Source organism: Lutra lutra, chromosome 4 (genome assembly GCF_902655055.1).
Source record: "Lutra lutra chromosome 4, mLutLut1.2, whole genome shotgun sequence".
Taxonomy (NCBI): Eukaryota; Metazoa; Chordata; class Mammalia; order Carnivora; family Mustelidae; genus Lutra; species Lutra lutra.
This window is the reverse complement of record NC_062281.1, coordinates 167,126,880-167,144,129: the sequence shown is the minus strand read 5'-3', so window position 1 is coordinate 167,144,129 and position 17,250 is coordinate 167,126,880. Positions and strand designations below refer to the sequence as shown.

Here is a 17,250-nt window from a genome sequence, read left to right as displayed (position 1 = left end):
TGCTCAAGGGCGCCGAGAGAGGAGAGGCCTGACAACTTTTCCCCCCAGGATGACGATCCTTAAAGGAAAAAATGAAAAGCTAGCCTCCCCGCCGCCAAAAGTTAGCCGGCGGCCGCTTCCCCCTCCGGTGCCAGGACCCTGGGAATCCGACTGGCAGACCTTAGTCGGTTCTGCGGAGAGAGAGGTGGCTGTGAATGGACAGCTCCGTCCTTGAGCTGGATTCTGCTCCTAGCCGGGCGCACAATAGACGGCCCGGATGGGCAGCTATTCCCCTCCAAGGCGGAAGGACCTTTAAAGTCGGTGGCGAAACCAGGTCCCCACAGCCTGGCCGGGGACCCACACCAGGAAGACACCCAGGGACTCTGAACCCAGGTTCTTGCTGGCCCCTTGACGGCCAGTAGGGGGCTCACGGTCACAGGGTCCACCTGCAGAGGGAGGATAGAAAAGGAGCTTGGTACCAAAGTCTATTGGACCACCATCCTGGAGTTCCAGGGCACTGTCCCCTCTTGGTGCAGAGCCCGGGGTGCAGCCACTAATGCCACCTGTCCCGGAGTACAGGTCAGGAAGCAGACAAGGGGCATCTCTGTGTGAGCCTAGAAGTCTGCACAGGTGGGTGGGAGCAGCAGGAGAACATACTGGCTTAGCCTGGAAGGCATCTGGCTGGAAGGGGGTACAGAATGGAAAGATGTGCCCAGCCTCCACCATGTCCTGAGGGGACCAACCAAAGCTTGTGTGGGAGGAAGGGGGAAATAATAACAAAATTTGGGATCAGGGTAAGTATGTTTCTTCTCCAGACTTGATAGTTTCCATAGATGGCCCCAAACGCTCTCCAGTCTGCCTACCCTCTGGCAATGTGACTTGGACAGAGATCTGGGTGAGCCTCAGCAGGCTGCGGCCATGTGCAACATGAGGGTAAGAGGGGGCAAAAACTCTATAAGCAGAATTAGCCAATCAGCAGAGAAAGATGGAAAAAGCTGTGCAGAGGGCAGTATCAATCCCCTGAAAGAGAGACCATGCTGCCTTGGCAGGGAGCTGCCTCTGGTCCAGACAGCTTCCCAAGTCTCCAGCTGAGGCGGGGGAATAATGTTCATCACTAAAGTCCCGTGAGATTCTCCACATCACTTCAACTAATGCCCCCCCAAAGTTGGTGGCTACTGGTTTTGTCTGACTAGCAACCCTTCCCACCCACTTCTCCTACAGCTATCCTTTGGAAAAGATGGGTTTGAAGTGCGTGAGTCCACTTAAATGCAGACTTTTTCAATAAATACGTTGAAATAAATTATTCAGTAAATACACGTATAGTACCATAAATGTATTTTCTCTTCTTTATGGTTTTCTTAAAACAGTTTCCTTTCTCTGGCTTACTTTACTGTAAGAATACAGCGTATAATGCATATAACATACAAAATCTGTGTTCATCCACTAGTTCTCAGTAATGCTTTCCATCAACTGTAGGCTGTAAGAATGAAGTTTGGGGGGAGTCCAAATGTATACGTGTGTTTTTTGAATGTTCGGTGGTAGGGAGTGGTCAGTGCCTCTAATCCCTGCATTGTTCAAGGGTAGTTGTAGTTAAGGAGCCTGGCCTCCCCAGTCACAGGAGTAAGCATGTGACCAGACCTGACCAATCAGAAACCCTATTTCCCTGGCCATAGCAGTTGAACAAGGAAAGAGCCTGGGACACCAGCTGAGCCACCCGCCTGTGCTCTTATTTAGGGTTGCTGGGAGATTTGGCTCTTCTCTGGGGTTATTAATTTGAGACAGCGAGAGCTGGGAACCCATCTTTCCCTGCGGCAGGCGAAAGAACGTGGGAGAAGCCCATCCAGAGGAGACGGCGAGGTCACAGAGGTAAAGAAGCAGAAGTGGAGAGAGGAAGAGAGGATGTAACACTGAGCCTCTGGCCCCAGCAGTGCCCAAATTCCCAAGTATAGGAGCCAATAAGCCTCCCTTTTTTCTTGAGCTTGTCTGAATTGGGTTTCATTCCCTTGAAACCAAAAATCTCAACCAATCTAGACGGACATGACTAAGCCTCTAAGGATCCTGTCTGACTCTGGGTTCAGTTCCTTTAAGAATTCTCCCTAGATCCCTCTTTGGAAGGGTTCTAACTCAATCCTAGACTGTTCTTTCCACCCTATTAGGCTTCTGGCCATTGCCTCTACCTTCTCTGCCACCTCCGATCACGGGCTTGGTGCAGGGATTCCCTGGCTCTGCATTGCTGAACTTGAGCCAGCGCTTCAAGGTTCAGCTGAACCTGAACCTCAGGGTTCAGCTCTTCTGCAGCTGGATAAGCCGGGAACACACCCCTCTGCACATGACTCCAGGATCCCTGCACCTGAACTGCTCATCTGGCCAGCCCCGCCCTAGCATGCCTGGCCCTGTTGGCTGGTCTTTAGCAAGACCTGGGGCAGAAGCCACCTACTCCATGAAGGCTTCCTTCACCCTTCTCTGCTCCCTCCTTCCCCCACACAGAAAGCACAATAAGCAGTAGGCTTGATGTTAGAAGACCCGAGTTCAAGTTGTAGTTTTGCCATTCCCCGAGCCTTTATTTCCTTGCATTTTTTTTTTTTTAAACTGGAGACTCAGCTTCCAGTTTCTTTAAACTGGAAACTGGAGCTGACAGGCAATCCCATGGGAAACTGTTTGGTAGCTATCATGGACTGTGTTCAAAAGAGGGCTCATTGTTTGAGCTTTAGGAGGGCTTCACAGGGAAGGACATCATTGAGATAGGGAATGGGGGCTCAGGGAGAGGCGATGGCTTGCACACCAGCACAGAAGCATGAGAGATGCCTTAGGGAAATGGAGGGCAGTATGGGGAGGCCAAGTGCAGGGTGAAGGATGGGGAGGTTGGGGAGGTAGGGGAGGAAAAGGCTTTGGAGGTCAACAGGTGGCAAGCAGATCTGTAGGACCTTGAGAGACTCTCTCTCTCTCTTTTAAAGATTTTATTTATTTATTTAAGAGAGAAAGAGGATAAGCGGGGGGAGGGAGAGCGAGAAGCAGACTCCCCACTGAGCAGGGAGCCCAATGCAGGGCTCAATCCCAGGACCCTGGGATCATAACCTGAGCCCAAGGCAGATGCTTAACCGACTGGGTCACCCAGGCCTTAAGGTCATACCTTAAGGGACTCAGGAAGCTTATCACACTGAGGGAAGAGTGGAGATTTCAGAGAGTTGACACTGTCAGACTTGCACTTCAGGAAGATCACTCTGATTCCTGGGGACACCTGGATGGCATGGAGGGCAAGCCTGAAAGCAGGAGGCAGACCAATCTGTGTCAGAGGTGCTGAAGGCCAGGAGGGTACTTTTCAGGATGTAACCCGGGACCAGGACCTGTGCACCCCAAGTAGGTAGGGAACAAGCCTCCCGATTCCCCCAGCAAGGCTTCGGCTGGGAGTAGCAGCCCCAAGTTCTCAGGCTCTTGAGTCACCTCCGGAGGTTTATGGCTGCCCTGAGGGCAGGTCAGCCTCCTTCCTCTGTCCTAATTGCTTCCTGCCAAGGAAGCTGGCCCCCTCCAAGCGTCCTTGAGAAAATCCTTGTGATGCAATTGAGTGTTTCAGGGGCAGGCGTCCCCTCCAGCCGCCCCTGCCCCCTCTAACAAGCAGGGCCTACTCTGGCCGCCAGGTTGGGTGGGGGTGGGAGTTGGTATTCTAAGAAAAACACGTCAGCACTAACTCCATTCCAGAAGGTCTGAGGGCCTGGGCTGGTCTCCTTGGGGACGGCGAAACAGGTTACGCACTGCACCCTCCACCAGCAGGGCAGGTGGGACTGAAATTCAAGATATGCTTCACTTGCCAAGCCACGCACCATGGCGTGACAAGGCTGTGTTTATTCAGAAGAATGGGTATACTTTTCCATTAGGCCAAAGGTGCCATCCACTGGCCCAGCTGTGTTCTTAGGAGGCTGTTTACACCCAGAAGGGGTGTCTTTTCCTAATTTGCACAAAGGGCACCATATAGTTTGATTAATTGTAATCCTGGCTCTTGGCCTTTCTCCCCACTCCCCACTATTCACTCCTTGGGGCTCTATGACGCCTTCCACTGGACGGAGGGAGAAACTACATCCAATGGTGTCTGCCATTGGCTCCCTTCTGGGGAAACTGCACTGCCCACAGGCCCAAGTATCAGCACCTGGTGTGGTCATTGATGAATGGACCAAGGGCTCCCACCATAAGCCAAGCTCAACCAGTCAGATTCTTTTGCTTGAGAACTGGAACTAACTGGCGCAGTGGGGACTTGTCCCCTGCTGGGAAGTCTTGATACAGAGTTGGGGATGCAGCCACTTTTGCAGGGAAACCAAGGAAGTCTGAAGAGAAACCGAGGAAAAGAACACCGATGCAAATATTGCCGAGGGGAGGAGAGTCTGAGAGGCCCAGAAAGGAGAAGGGTGAGGCCCTATTGTCGGTTCCAGTCCTTCTGAGGCCAAGCCATTCTTGATTTTCCCTCTTCAGGGCTCCTTGTAATCTGCTCACCCCTTTCTCTGAACTAGCTCAAGTGGGTCTCTGTTCCACATAACCAGAGTCCTTGCTAGAACAAGGCCCTCAGGCCCAAGGAGGTTCCTGAGGCACCCCCACTGTTGAGCTCCCTCTAGGCTTCTTCTCCCCCTGTCTTGTACCCTAGGGCTACCTCAGCTTACGGAAGAGCAAGAGCCCTCAGCATGGTCACACCTTTATTCACGGTCAGTGACAAACACACCATACAGCACAGGGTTGAACAGTGAAGACAGTCTCTGCAGCCACAGCCAGGAGCAGCACATGTGAAAGGGACAGGGGCCACACTAGAGAATGAGTTGGGATGCCCCCCCTCTGGCACCCAGCTCCCCCTTTCCCCCAGGCCTCCACACCCCCACAGCCTCCACCAAGCAGGAAGGGTCATATGCCCTGGGAGGCCCAGTTCTGCCCCACCTTCTAGCAAAGGTAAAAGAAAAACCTTGAAATTTTCAGAAAGAAAATTCCATATTTTTCTGAGACTTCTTCACAATTATAGGATTTGAAGGATTTTTTTTTCAAAAATGATAAATAAAATACATAAGAACTGTATTCTTTCTTCCACAGTGATCTCTAAAGTCAGAACAAAATCTCACCCAGGGCAGATCTTCAGGAAAATTGTTGTTTTAGTAAGTTTTTGTGTAAAAATATCTACAGTGTCAGATATTTCTGTGTAGAAATTTCTGTGTATTTCTGTGTAGAAACCCCAGCTTGTTCTCTCATTCTCTTTCCTTTCTCTTCCCTTGCCTCCTTCTCTCTCTCTCTCTGCAGCAGGATGAATTTCTACCTCTAGAAACTGTCAGTAAAAGATTAAGTGCCTTTGCTTATGGGCTTCCATCTTCTTAACTTTTGATTTAAAGGTAAGTTATAGAACCCTGACTACAGCTGAGAGGACCAGAGCAGCCATCTGAAGTGGACCTTGCTGATGGTTTTTAGAGATAAGAAATAAGCGGCTCATCAGTTAGTCCAAAAGGATGAAGGACAGAATGCAGTTAGGAGGTAGATTCTAGAACTTTTTAAATTCAGACTTATTCAGACTTGCTGCAAGAAGATATAAAACTTCAAAAGGAGAGTTTGAATATATAATTGTTTTCACTGTCTGTATATTTTTGTGTCTCTGTCAGTCATAATTCAATGTCTCCTTACCATGTGCTCTATGGCAAGTCCCTCAGAGCTGGCACAGAGATCAGAGGCCTGCCTCTCTTCTCAAGGGAGGGCCAGTGCTCGACCACAGGAGCCCCTGAGCACACAGTCCCTGGGACATCCAGAAGCATGTGGGAGCAAGGTCTGGCCTGCCTGTGTCTCCTCTCATCAACAAGATGGTGGTCTTGGTTCCCAGCCTGGCTTTATGTGTTCATACCACTGGGTGTGAATCTTTGGCCACGGGATATGTCCAAATCTTGGAATGATCAAACATGCTCTCACAGATAGGACTTGCCCACCTGCTGGAGAAAAACAGAAACAGTTCTCTTAGGGAGGAATATGGTGGTAAAGATAGAGCAAGATGCTTCCAGGGTGCTGAGTCAGAGGCATCCCAGGACAGCACTGACCTGTTGGCAGAGCTGCCCAGAAGCAGACAACAAGATGCTTGAAAATGTCAAGAGTTCAACCAAGATCCTATTTCTTTTTGGAAGACCACCGCCTCAGAAACTTCTTAGCAGGAAGCTTGTCAAAGACCAAAACTAACTTAGTTTGCCCCACAGTCAACTTGGTATGACTCGGAGTCAGAGAGATGAAAAGGGAGAGACTCTGAAGGAAGAAACCCTCTTAAAGCCTTGGGTTCAAGTCCTGGCCTGTGCCTCCCTCCTTGCACAAGGGGAGCCCCCCTTTCTGTGCCTCACTTCCCAAGTCTGGAGAAAGGGAATGAAAATCTCTATTTCCCCAGGCCAGAGGATACAATGTGATTGAGTAGATCAAGCAAGCCTCTGAAAGCCGTGAAGTTCTGTGCGATTGTAAGTCAGGTTAGAGTCAACATTTGGGGGATGGGAACCCCACTTGGTAAAAAGTCTAGCAGCCTCAGCTCAGCCAAGCAGTTGAGTATCTATGTATCTGTGGTGCTGACTAGTAGCACAAGATATGCCTAATGACCCGCTCCTCAGAGCAATGGAACATTCCTTGAGGCATTACTGGATAAAAACCTGCTGGTTCCTGCCTGAAGATGTAAATTCCCAGCCTCACCACATGGCTGGTCATAGGCATAAGACAGAAAGAGAGTGGCAACTAAGTGGCCTTGCTACCTTCAAGGGCAGCAAGAAGGAAGGTCCAATAGAGCTTGGGACCAAAGGTCAGCAGCCCCAAGAGCTTCCACTTGCAGAGAGGGAGGACAGGTGAACCCCCAGAAGAGGCATGCCTTTCCTCTTTCCCGGAGATACAATCCCACCCCGCTGACTCAGCAATCATTCCCTGCTCCTACCCTGGGCTGACAGCACCTGTGTACAAGACTGTTTTCACCAGCAGCTCAAGAGGAAATCTGCCACTGCACATCAAAGCTAATTTCTGATCACAAGTACAGGAGAAAATAAAGTGAAAGGCTTGAAGAAGCAAGATTAGTTTTCTGGCAGTCAAAGCATGCAGCTGTACAGCTCACTGACCCAAAATCAGAAAAGCAGAAAGCAAAGCCAGTACACCTGGAAGATGAATGAATTTACCTGGCACAGTGAGGATTTGGGGTTAGGAAGAGCCTTGCAAATGGAGCACACCCCCAGCACTTGAGGCATTTGGTCCATAAATGCAGTCTGGCAACCTAAACTGTGGCTGGGCGGTTCTCTTCTTCTAGCTCCTTCTGCTTCGGTAGCAGAAAGAACAAGCCCATCCTTGAAACAAGACCAAATCCAGAAAGGAACTACCAAGATGTAGAAGATACACTTGTTCACTCTTAGCAAACCTTGTTTTTTTCTGTTTCCGCAGTCAGCATCCAGCCAGAGCAAGTGCACGATGAGAGAGCTGCCCACCGAGTTGAAAAAGGTCATGAAAAAGGAAGCAGCAGAAGCTGCTGATGGGGATGCCTCATGACTTAGTCTGATAAGAGGTGTTATTTGGTAAGTTTGCTGGTATTTTCCCTCATTTTTTCTCAGCTCTCCCTCCCCACCACCCCCCAAGTTAGCATTTTCTATATTTATTTAATCATTTTACAAGAAACCAAGTAATATAAAGTATGTTTTAAAATCCTAAACTAATAAAATGACTTTAGCTCTTTTAAAGGGTACTAAAAAAATAAGTATTACTCAAATATCAGTGTTTCTTAAACCTTCCACTCACAACTGTTCCTAGACTTCTGAATACCTTCCATTTCATCCCTCTGCAGCTCTGGGTAGAGGTGAGCTGAAGATATTTCATGGTTCCTTTCAAACTAACTGGCCTCAGCACGCCCTCTGCTCAGCTGTGTGCCATGCTCCCATCTGAGACTCTGACCACTGGACGTTTGCCTCTCTTCCCTTATGAGCTTCCAGAGGGCACAGAATGTATCTTGTAAACTACCATAACCTTAGCACCCAGAGATGCCTGGCATTGAACAGGTGCTCAATAAACGTTAGGTGAAGAAAGGAATGAACGAACGCTCCACAGGCTGGGGCCGGAGGGGCCAGGTAGAGTCAAGGGGGCAGGGCAGAGACCACCTTCAAGGAATTTAGGTCCTCAGCAAAGGACAGACCCACTCTGGCCCTTTAACTGGGATCTGTGAGATCACATCTTGTAAAGTGTAATCCTAGGAAGAACAGAATTTCAAAGCAGACCTGCAGCCCCCCTTCCTCGATCCTGCCTCTTAGGGCAAAAGCCATCTCCCTGTGCCCAGAGGATGCTGGTTCTGGGCCAAGACGGGGTGGGGCTAGACCACAGAATACCTGAGGATCTGTCTCTTTTCCAGGGTGAGGTGGTCCCTCAAGGATCTCAACTGAGGGGAGCAAGGGCTTGGGCAGAGGAGTGGGTGGGCCAGAGAGTGAGGCTAGAGTACCCCTCCCCCTGAGAGGTCATCAGGTTGGGAGGTGGCCACGCCCCTCCTGGCCAGGGGCCCTGCCCCTCACCAGCGTCTACTTCTGCATGTCACACTGCAGCAGCAGCACAATGGACGGGTCACTCTTGGCCGCCTCCTTGAACTCCTCCAGCGTGATCTGGTCATCCTTATCCTGGTCCATCTTCTTGAAGATCTTGTCCACACGCTGCTGGGGTGTGAGCCCATCCTGGTTCATGCGCATCATGATCACAGTACCCACCATCTTGTAGATAGCCTGGTGGGGGTGGGGGGCAAGGGGGGAAACTGTGAACACTCACAGTGGGCAGGAATGATCAGGGGTGAATGAAGGGGGTTGGGGGATGGGCAGGGAGAACATGGGAGATGGCAAGGATACTGGAAGGTAATGTATGGTCATTAAGACTGAATATTTAATGGGTATCTCATATCACACATGTCTACAACCCAACTCTTCACTTCCAGCCTGCTCTTCCCCCAGCATTCCCAGTCTCAGTAAATAGCAAATTCATCCTTCTGGTTCAGACCAAAAACCCTGACGCCATTCTTGACTCTCCCTCATGTCCAATCTTTCAACAACTCTTGTCAGCTCAAATTTTGCAACAGGTCCTGTATCCAACCACTTCCGCTACTCCCCCAGAGTTGCTGTTTCCATCAGCTCCTGACTGGCCTGCCGTGGACGCATCCTAACTGGTCTCCTTGCTTCTGCCTTCCTGTGCCCTTAGTCTGTTCTCTACACAGAGAACAGAGCGCTGTAAATGGCTTCCCATCTCACTCAGAATAAAGTCAAATCTCTAAGACAGACTGTGAGATGCTAAGTGATTGGGTTCCTGGCTGCCTACCTGACCGCTTCCTACCACTCTCCCCTCACTCACTTCTCTCCTACCACTCTCACCTCCTGGCTACTCCTTGAACACTGCAAACATAATCTCACCTCAGTGTCTTTGCATTTACTGTTCCCTCTGCATAGAACACTGTTCCCCCAGGCATTTACATGATTGGCTCCCTCACCTTATTCAGGTTGATGCTCAAATTTCATCCCCTAGACTTCTCCATTGCTCTCACTCCCCTTACTCAGCTTCCCATATCTTCTTCGTAACACTTACTTCTTGACATAGCACAGGTTGTTTTCTTATTTTAAAACCTTCTCACTGTTTTGGGGTGCCTGGGTGGCTTAGTCGGTTGGGTGACTGTTTTTGGCTCATGTTGTGGTCCCAGGGTCCTGGGATGGAGCCCTGCATCAGGCTCCCTGCTCGGAGGGGGTCTGCTTCTCCCTTTCCTCCTTGCTTGTGCTCTCTCTGGCTCTCTCTCTCTCTCTCTATCAAATAAAATCTTTTTTAAAAAATAAAATAAAATTTTCTCACTGTAGAATGAGTGTCCTAATAAAACAGAACTTTGCCTGGCACACGGTAGGCACTCAATATATATTTGTTGAAAAAATAATGAATTAGAAACTTGGGCTCTGGAGTCAAGAGTCCTTGGATTTGACTCAAGAACCATTACACTACGTTTCCTCCTATGTAAAATGGGGTTTCTGTCAGTACCTACTCCATAGGGTTGCTGGGTAAAGCACTTAGCACAAGCCTTGTCCTACACTACGCACCCAACCAATGCTAGTTAGCCACTGGGTCCTGGCAGGCAGGAGGCGGGGACAGGTGGAGTACAGCCAGGACACTTCTAGGCCCGACAGTAGGGTGCCTGGGGAGGGTTGGAGAGGACCCGCCACGAAGATAGGAGGGGCATCACCCCAGCACAACCTGGCCTCCCGCATTCACCCCCGCTCACCTCGATGATCTCCAGCATCTCCAGGCGCGTGATGCGCCCGTCACCGTCTAGGTCGTACATCTCAAAGGCCCAGTTGAGTTTCTGCTCGAAGCTGCCGCGAGAGGTGACCGAAAGGGCACAGATGAACTCCCGGAAGTCGATGGTGCCGTCGCCGTTCTTGTCGAAGGTGCGGAAAGCGTGCTGCGCAAACTTGGAAGCGTCGCCGTAGGGAAAGAACTGAGGGGTGAACCGGGCGTTGGGGGGAAGCCACAGCCTCGCGGTCTCTGCCGGTCTCTGCGATTGCGTGGCCACGCCCCCTGGCCGTCCGGCGAGCTCCCTAGATGGCCTGACCCCGCCCACACCCGCCCGGCCCGCCCCCTGGGGTTCCCTGGCCCCGCCCCCGGTCGCCCTGCCCGCCCACCTTGATGTACAGCTGCTGGAATTCCTCCAGGTTGAGGATGCCGCTGGGGCAGTCCTTCAGGAAGCCCTTGTACCACTGCTTCAGCTCCTGTTCGCTGAACTCGGTGTTCTGAACCAGGTCCTCCAGCACCTCCGGGGCCAGCTTGCTGTTGGTCTTCCCCATGGCAGGGCCTGGGGGACATGGGCTCCCTCAGTTTGGTTCAGGGCAAAGCCCTCAACTCAGCAGCGGTCCCCCAAGTCCCCAGAGGACGGGGCTCCCTTTCTCCACAACGACCCCTCCCATAACAGACCTCACGTTCCCACCGCCAGGATCCCTCCTTCCACAGCAGGGTGGGTTCCCTCCTGTCTTCACTATCCTCAACAAGCTCACTTTCCTACAACTAGGCCCTGTCCTTCACACCCCTTCATAAGAGGTCCTGTCTCCCTCCCCGCACACGGGAGGGGGTCCCTTCCCCCATCAAACTCCCCAATGGCAGGGTCTCTACTCTCCGCAGCAGCCCCTCCTCTCTCCTCACACAGGTTTCCTCTCCTGGCGCCTAGGATCTCCACTCCCTGGGTCTCAGCTCCCCTCCTTCTCCCCGACCAGCGTGGATGCCTCAGTCTTCATCCTCCCTCTCCTGTGTATATCTGGCAGAGCACCCCACCCAACTGTGAAAGTCTTAATCCTCTCCTTGCTATTTAGAGCTTTCGGCCCCTGGCCCCCACCCGCCTCTGCAGGCTCTTCTCTGCCCTGGGACCTGAGGAAGGTCCCTCGTGTACCCCCTGGCACCATCTCCCAAGTTCTTCCTCAAAGCTTTCCGGGCCATCCTAGCAGGCAGCTTCTCTCTCTCCGTCCTCTGTACAAAGAGAAGTCCTAGCTGATAGCACTGATGACCTTGACTTATCCTGCTTTTCATTAGTCATTCATTCCCTGAGCCTTTACTGAGGCTGACTGTGTGTGCCAGGTCCCGTGCCAGTGATGGGGATAAAGGAAATATGGGCCAACCTTCAATAACTCATAATTGGGCCAAAGAGGTAGCTGGCTGATTGGGAAGGCCCTTCAATCCCTGCCAAGGAGCTTGGCTTATACCCATAGGGATTTTTTTTTAAAGATTTTATTTATCACAGAGATCACAAGTAGGCAGAGAGGCAGGCAGAGAGAGAGGAGGAAGCTCCCCACGGAGCAGACAGCCCGTTGCGGGGCTCGATCCCAGGACCCTGGGATCATGACCTGAGCCGAAGGCAGAGGCTGTAACCCACTGAGCCACCCAGGCGCCCCCCCACCCCCCTAGGGATTTTAAAGCAAAGGCTAGGAAGATAGCACTCAGTCCACAAACACAGAATGCTTATGTGGCAGATCCTGAACTAGACGCTGGGAGGAGAGAGAAGGAAAGTATTTTAGAATTTTTCCTTTGGCTACAATGTACAAGATGGCCTGAGCGGGGGCAAGTAGAGAGCAGAGAGAGGCAAGCTGCATAGTTCAGACGAGAGATGGTGACACTAGGGCAGAGGCTGTGGAGTGACATGGATGGATGGAGATGTGTTAGGAGGGGCATCAGCAGGGCTTGGTGACCGAATGTGGGGGTGAGAGGGACAGAGAAGTTGAGGCAGATGCTTAGATTTGGGGCTGAATGGACAGAAGTGGTAGTATTGAGAAGCAGGTTTGGGGAGGATGAAGAGTCAGTCCCCCACAGGAACAGAAGCCCCTTCATGTGGCCTGTGACAGAGGCAGTTTTTTGCAGAGAGGTACAGGACCTCCCCAGGATGCATCAGGAGTGAGGCCTTGCCAGGCCTCAAGGTGGGCACTTTTGTCTGACCTCCATGGGAGGAATATCCCTCCAGGGCCTGAGTTTCCTAGGACATGGCCCTGGAGGTAACTTTGACCTGTCTAGTCTTTTTGGAAGGGCATCAGACCCCGGCCGCAGGGTAGCCTGTCATAAAGATACCTTGGAAAAGGAAACCATCAGGTTAGCAGAAGGAATTCCACATCCATAGCCCACCGCCTGCCAGTGTGACTTCTAATCCTTACTGCTAGGAGGGCCCCAAACAACCAGACCTGAGCTGGGTCTCTGCCACACCCCCTCCCTTGCTCCATGGCTTCAAGTTAGTCATAGGATATCTCTGGGTCTCCTCCACTGGGCCACAAGGAAGATCAAGCAGCAACGGGAGTAGCAACATCCTCCCCCACTCACCACCCCCAGAGCATGAGGTCTCCTCCATGCTCCGGGGAGGAAGAGAGAAGCTGGTGGGGAGGGAGGTATGCTATCTTCAGGAACCTGGAATGTGCAGTCCAAAATAGCCACATTAGGTGCAAGGATGACTCTGGGACACCTACGGGCAGAAGACAGATTTCCTCCTCTGTTGATCCATCCCCAAGTGAAAGCACACTGAAGTCTTGGGGTATAGTCAAGGAAGCTGAAGAACCCAGAGAGAGAGGTGTCCAGTAGGGGAAGTGAAATCTCTCTAGCATTTTCCTGGGGGACATGCCCAAGTGTCTGTGTCAGGGGCTGGATGTGGGTGGGAGCACATCAATTTATGAGATTGCGTATCTGCCAGAGCACGTGTGTGTGTGTGTACGTGTGTGTATCATGGTGTCTGTGTGGCTTTTCTTTCACCCTTTTCCTCCTCCCTGTCCTGTGCTCCCTTCCCACAATTCTCTATGTCCTGGGGTCACATTCCCAGCCCAAATCTGGTCCCAGGCCCACTGGAGACTATCTCCCTCTTCATTTCCTCTATTGTTCTTACATTGCCAGTCAAAGTTGGCAGTCGCTTCAAGATATCCCCTTATTTTAGTGGAAACTGGAACCCTGAGAAAGGAGAAAACTGGCTCAGAGTTACACAGCCGGTCAGTAGACTAGTCCAGATGAGCACCCAGGTGGAGTCCGTGCCACCCGCCTGGACCCTCTCCAAATCATGGCTACTCTTGTCCAGTACAGACTTTCCCCACTCCTGCCTGCCTTCTGGGAAAACCCTAGCTCTGATCTCCCTCTTGGCCTCAGGGGGACCATCCCACCAAGCTTCAGGCCACCATATCTGACATCTAGGAAACATCCATCCCTTGGAATGGCCCAACATCTCCTCTGACTCTTCTCATCTACAATCAGACACTGGCAACCTGTGGCCATCTTCCCTCTCCATCAGCCCTTCCTTCCTTCCCTCCCTTGCCCCAGGGCCAAAATGCAATCTTAGTTACCTTTAGTTTCCCCTCTTCCTTTTCCCTAGGTCCAGCTGGTACCAGGTCTTGTTGTTCTTTCTTTTCAAGTGTTTCTAGAACCTTCACCATGTCTTCTCTCTCCCCATAGTCAGGGCCAGGGGCACAGCTGACAGGCTGAGGTCCTACACTGCAGCCTAAGGCATGCCCATGGGTTCAGTGGTATCAGAGGGAGTGCCTTTCTTCTGACTTCTGTGTTCTGAGACAATATCATATCTGGTTTTGCCCAGAAAATATAGGCTAGAGGTGGACATGCCCATTAGGCCCCTCACACTCTAGAATCCTCTAGAATCTGGCATCAAGGTGCCCACCTGTCTAGCCTTACCTCCCACTGCTCCCCTCACAACTATATGCTTTCCAGTTAGTCTTCATCCAGCCAGGACCTACATCCCTATTGCATAGCTGCTTTCCCTTCCCCTAATATCCCTTCCTCCCATCTGGGCTAATGCAGCTCTCCTCAGCCTTCAGGCCTGGCTGAAGCCCACTTCCTTATGATCAGCCTCTCCCAGCCTGGACAGTGGACAGTCAGCAGCATGGATTCAGCATTTGAGGGCTGTGAAACTGAGCCCCACAAGTGTGTAGACTCCAGAACTCTCTGACCCTCACCCGATGCTCTAGAATTCCAGAATGAAACCTGATTTGGAAGAGATCTTTGAATTAAGCCTTGGTCCAAGCCAAAAAAAAAAAAAAAAAAAAAAAAAAAAAAAAAAAAAGTCCTTCAAGCCTTTTTCTCAATGGCAAAGAGCTTATCCCCCTATAACCAAGTCTGCTTTGGGGGAGCTCAGAGAGTGAGAAAAGCATTTTTCCCATCATTGAGGTTTGCCCTCTTGTAGCTGCTCCACACCGATCCCAGTCTCCCCTCTGTGGCTGCACAGAACTGCCTGCAGAGACCCAAAGGCCATGTCTGGAACACAGAGATGTTCAATGAATGTCTCTTGGTGGGTTCCATGAGAGGAGCAGAACCCCCTTCTTCCTCCTCGGAATGGCGTCGGGCTTTCTTGTTTATCTGTGTTCTCCTGCCATTGCACCCACTTCAGAGACCATGGAACCCCGACCCAGGAAAGGAAGGGTTTGCCCAAGGCCAACCACAGTAGCAAGGTAAAGGCCTTGGGGGCATGGCGTGCTCTGTTGGAGCTGTGGCCCTGCTGGACATGGGCAGGCTTCTTGCCTACCGCCTGCGGGCTACCCTCCAGCTGTGAAGGAGATGGCGTTGCCTCATACACAAAGCCACAGCCCCTCTGTGCTCAGAGGCTTCTTCCAGAGGGCAGAGCTCAGGGTCCTGAGTTTCAAATGAGGAAGAGGCGGTGAGGGTGGGAGGGATTGAGGGAGGCAATAATCCCACATCCTCAGCCAGCTTCAGAGGAGCTGGTGCTGAGACGGTTGCCATAGTGACAACAGCTCCCTGGTCAGGAGATTTTCTCTTTCCTCTCCTCCCTTTGCTCTTCTCCAAGCAGCAGCCATAGCGGCAGCAGCCAGGTCTTCTCCCTGTCCTTAATGAGGGGCAGGGCATGATAAACAAGATGTAGGCCATAGTGACCACCTCCACCGCAGAATTGTCCATGCCACATGGACTGGTGGTCTGGGAGGGACTCCCAACAGCTGAGAAGGGGTCTGGGCCTGGAGAACATGTAGGAGGGGGAGGTCTCAGTAAGAAGTAAGTCCCCTTGGTGAGGACTAACGCCACTAGGGCCTCTTCTCTGAAATGTCCTAACGGTTCAGGCAAGTGTGAAACGGTCCCATTTGCTCATAATCAGCCACGGAACCAGAGCACGTCAAGATTGGAAGGCCGTTCAAGACCATCTCATCCAGTTCACCCTCTATCCTGCCCCTTCCCCATTTCATGAAGGATCATAGAGGGAAGTGGCTTGGCCAAAGGCAAACAGCAGCTGAGGCAAAGGCAAGATTTAACCCATCTCTTCTGCCTTCCAGATTCAGGCCACCTTAGGGAAAGGAGTGACACAGTCCATATGGAGCTTTGGCAGGTCCTTGTGGAACAGCGGGAAGATAGCAGAGCAGGAGTGACTGGGCGCAAGAAGGCCAGAGAGGATCCAAATTAGAAGTGTTTAAGAAGTAGAGTGAGAGAACTTGGTGCCTGTCAGTGGTGAGGAGAAAGGGGAAGTCTGGGACCTTGGCAACACTGACGGACAGTTGTGCTGGGGGGTGGTGCCCCTGGTTCATCCTCCGGCCAGGATGAAAGAAGCCTTTCAGGATGGGGCTTCTCCTAGCCCTGGGACCATGTGGGGTGGTTCTGCTGATTAGAGAATGTGAGGAGGAGAACTGGGGTGGGGGGCGCCTCTTTCCTCTTCCAGATATGCTGTGAGCTCTGTCAGCTTGAAGGGTGGGAGGTGGGGACAGTTGGAGGGGACAGTGTGAAGTGGGAGTAGGCTCTCTGTGGAGGTGGAAGCTGACTTTGGGGGCAGCGGCCTTGTGGTGTGAAGTGCACAGGGAGCTGCTGGGGGGACCGGATGTGTGGGTGGGGGCTATCTGTGGAGGTAGGAGGTTGACATGATGCTGGGCAAATTACCCATCTCCAAAGGGGAAGGGTGATTGGTGCCTCCTCAAGCACCAGCAACACCACACCCCCAGATGTGTATGTGTGAGTGTGTTGGGGGGCCAGAGCAGTGGGTGTTCTTACCTGAGCTGGGGGTAAGGAGGCGGCTGGTCCCCCTTCCCTGGGACCCATGGGGCCTGGACTGGGGTGGGAGTCCCCTTCCCAGGGGCGGCCCTCCAGATGCTGCCGCCTATGGGGGGAACCAGGGGTCAAGGATGAATGAGGGGAGCAGGAGAGGAGAATGGGAATGGAGAGTAGAGGGGGAGGGGACAAGGGCCTCTGCCCGGCCCCGCCCGCGTTACCTGAGGCCGCTCACCGGGTCGCAGGATGGCTCTGAGCCTCGGCGGGCCGCGGGGACCGAGACTGGCTCGCGGACTGGCGGCCGGGCTCTCCGAGGTCCGCACCGGAGCCGCCTCCCAGCTCTTGTATCACTCTGTCTTTCGGAGGCGACAGGATTTGCATAAGCCCCGCCTCATCCCGAGCAAATCGGGCGTTGATTGGCTCCGCTGGGGCGGAGTGGCAGGCGGGGTTTCAGGTGGGGACTGGATGACCAGTGAGGCCCCGCTGTCGGAGCGCGCCCCGCCCGCCCGCGCTGACCTTCTCGGAGTCGCGAGGAAGGGGGAGGGCTGTGCTCCCCTCGGCACCCCGCCCTAGGGCTCAGACCCCGGGCCGCAGTCTGGGGCGAAAAGTGATGATTGAAGTGGATTCGCAAAAACAACCGCACGGTTGCTGTGGAAACGGGAGAGCCACAGCCGAGTCTCTAAGCCTTCCCTCCCAGGGCCCCAGACGGGGGTGGGGATGGAAGAGAGGATGAGTCACAAGATGTGACCCCCTCCATGTCCCACCCGAAATCGGAGGAGGGCGACGAAGAGCTGCGGAGTAGCT

At 52.5% G+C, this 17,250-nt stretch overlaps 1 protein-coding gene across 1 annotated transcript; it reads right to left on the bottom strand.

Annotated features, from left to right (window-relative positions):
* Nucleotides 1-4,625: 4,625 nt before the first annotated feature.
* Nucleotides 4,626-16,999, bottom strand: HPCAL4 (hippocalcin like 4). The gene is made up of 4 exons (XM_047727281.1): nt 16,668-16,999; nt 10,626-10,795; nt 10,226-10,441; nt 4,626-8,699 (listed from the first exon to the last, which is right to left on the bottom strand). Exons 2-4 carry the CDS (start codon nt 10,785-10,787, stop codon nt 8,502-8,504), a joined length of 576 nt encoding a protein of 191 aa, XP_047583237.1. The 5' UTR covers nt 10,788-10,795; nt 16,668-16,999; the 3' UTR covers nt 4,626-8,501.
* Nucleotides 17,000-17,250: the final 251 nt, after the last annotated feature.

Bases quoted from the DNA above. Each gene is read 5' to 3' on its own strand.
- HPCAL4 (XM_047727281.1), bottom strand. From the start codon at position 10,787: ATGGGGAAGACCAACAGCAAGCTGGCCCCGGAGGTGCTGGAGGACCTG. The intron at 10,442-10,625 runs GTGGGCGGGCAG...TTCACCCCTCAG, and splicing joins TCCAGCAGCTGTACATCAAG to TTCTTTCCCTACGGCGACGC. The intron at 8,700-10,225 runs GTGAGCGGGGGT...CACCCCCACCAG, and splicing joins AGATGCTGGAGATCATCGAG to GCTATCTACAAGATGGTGGG.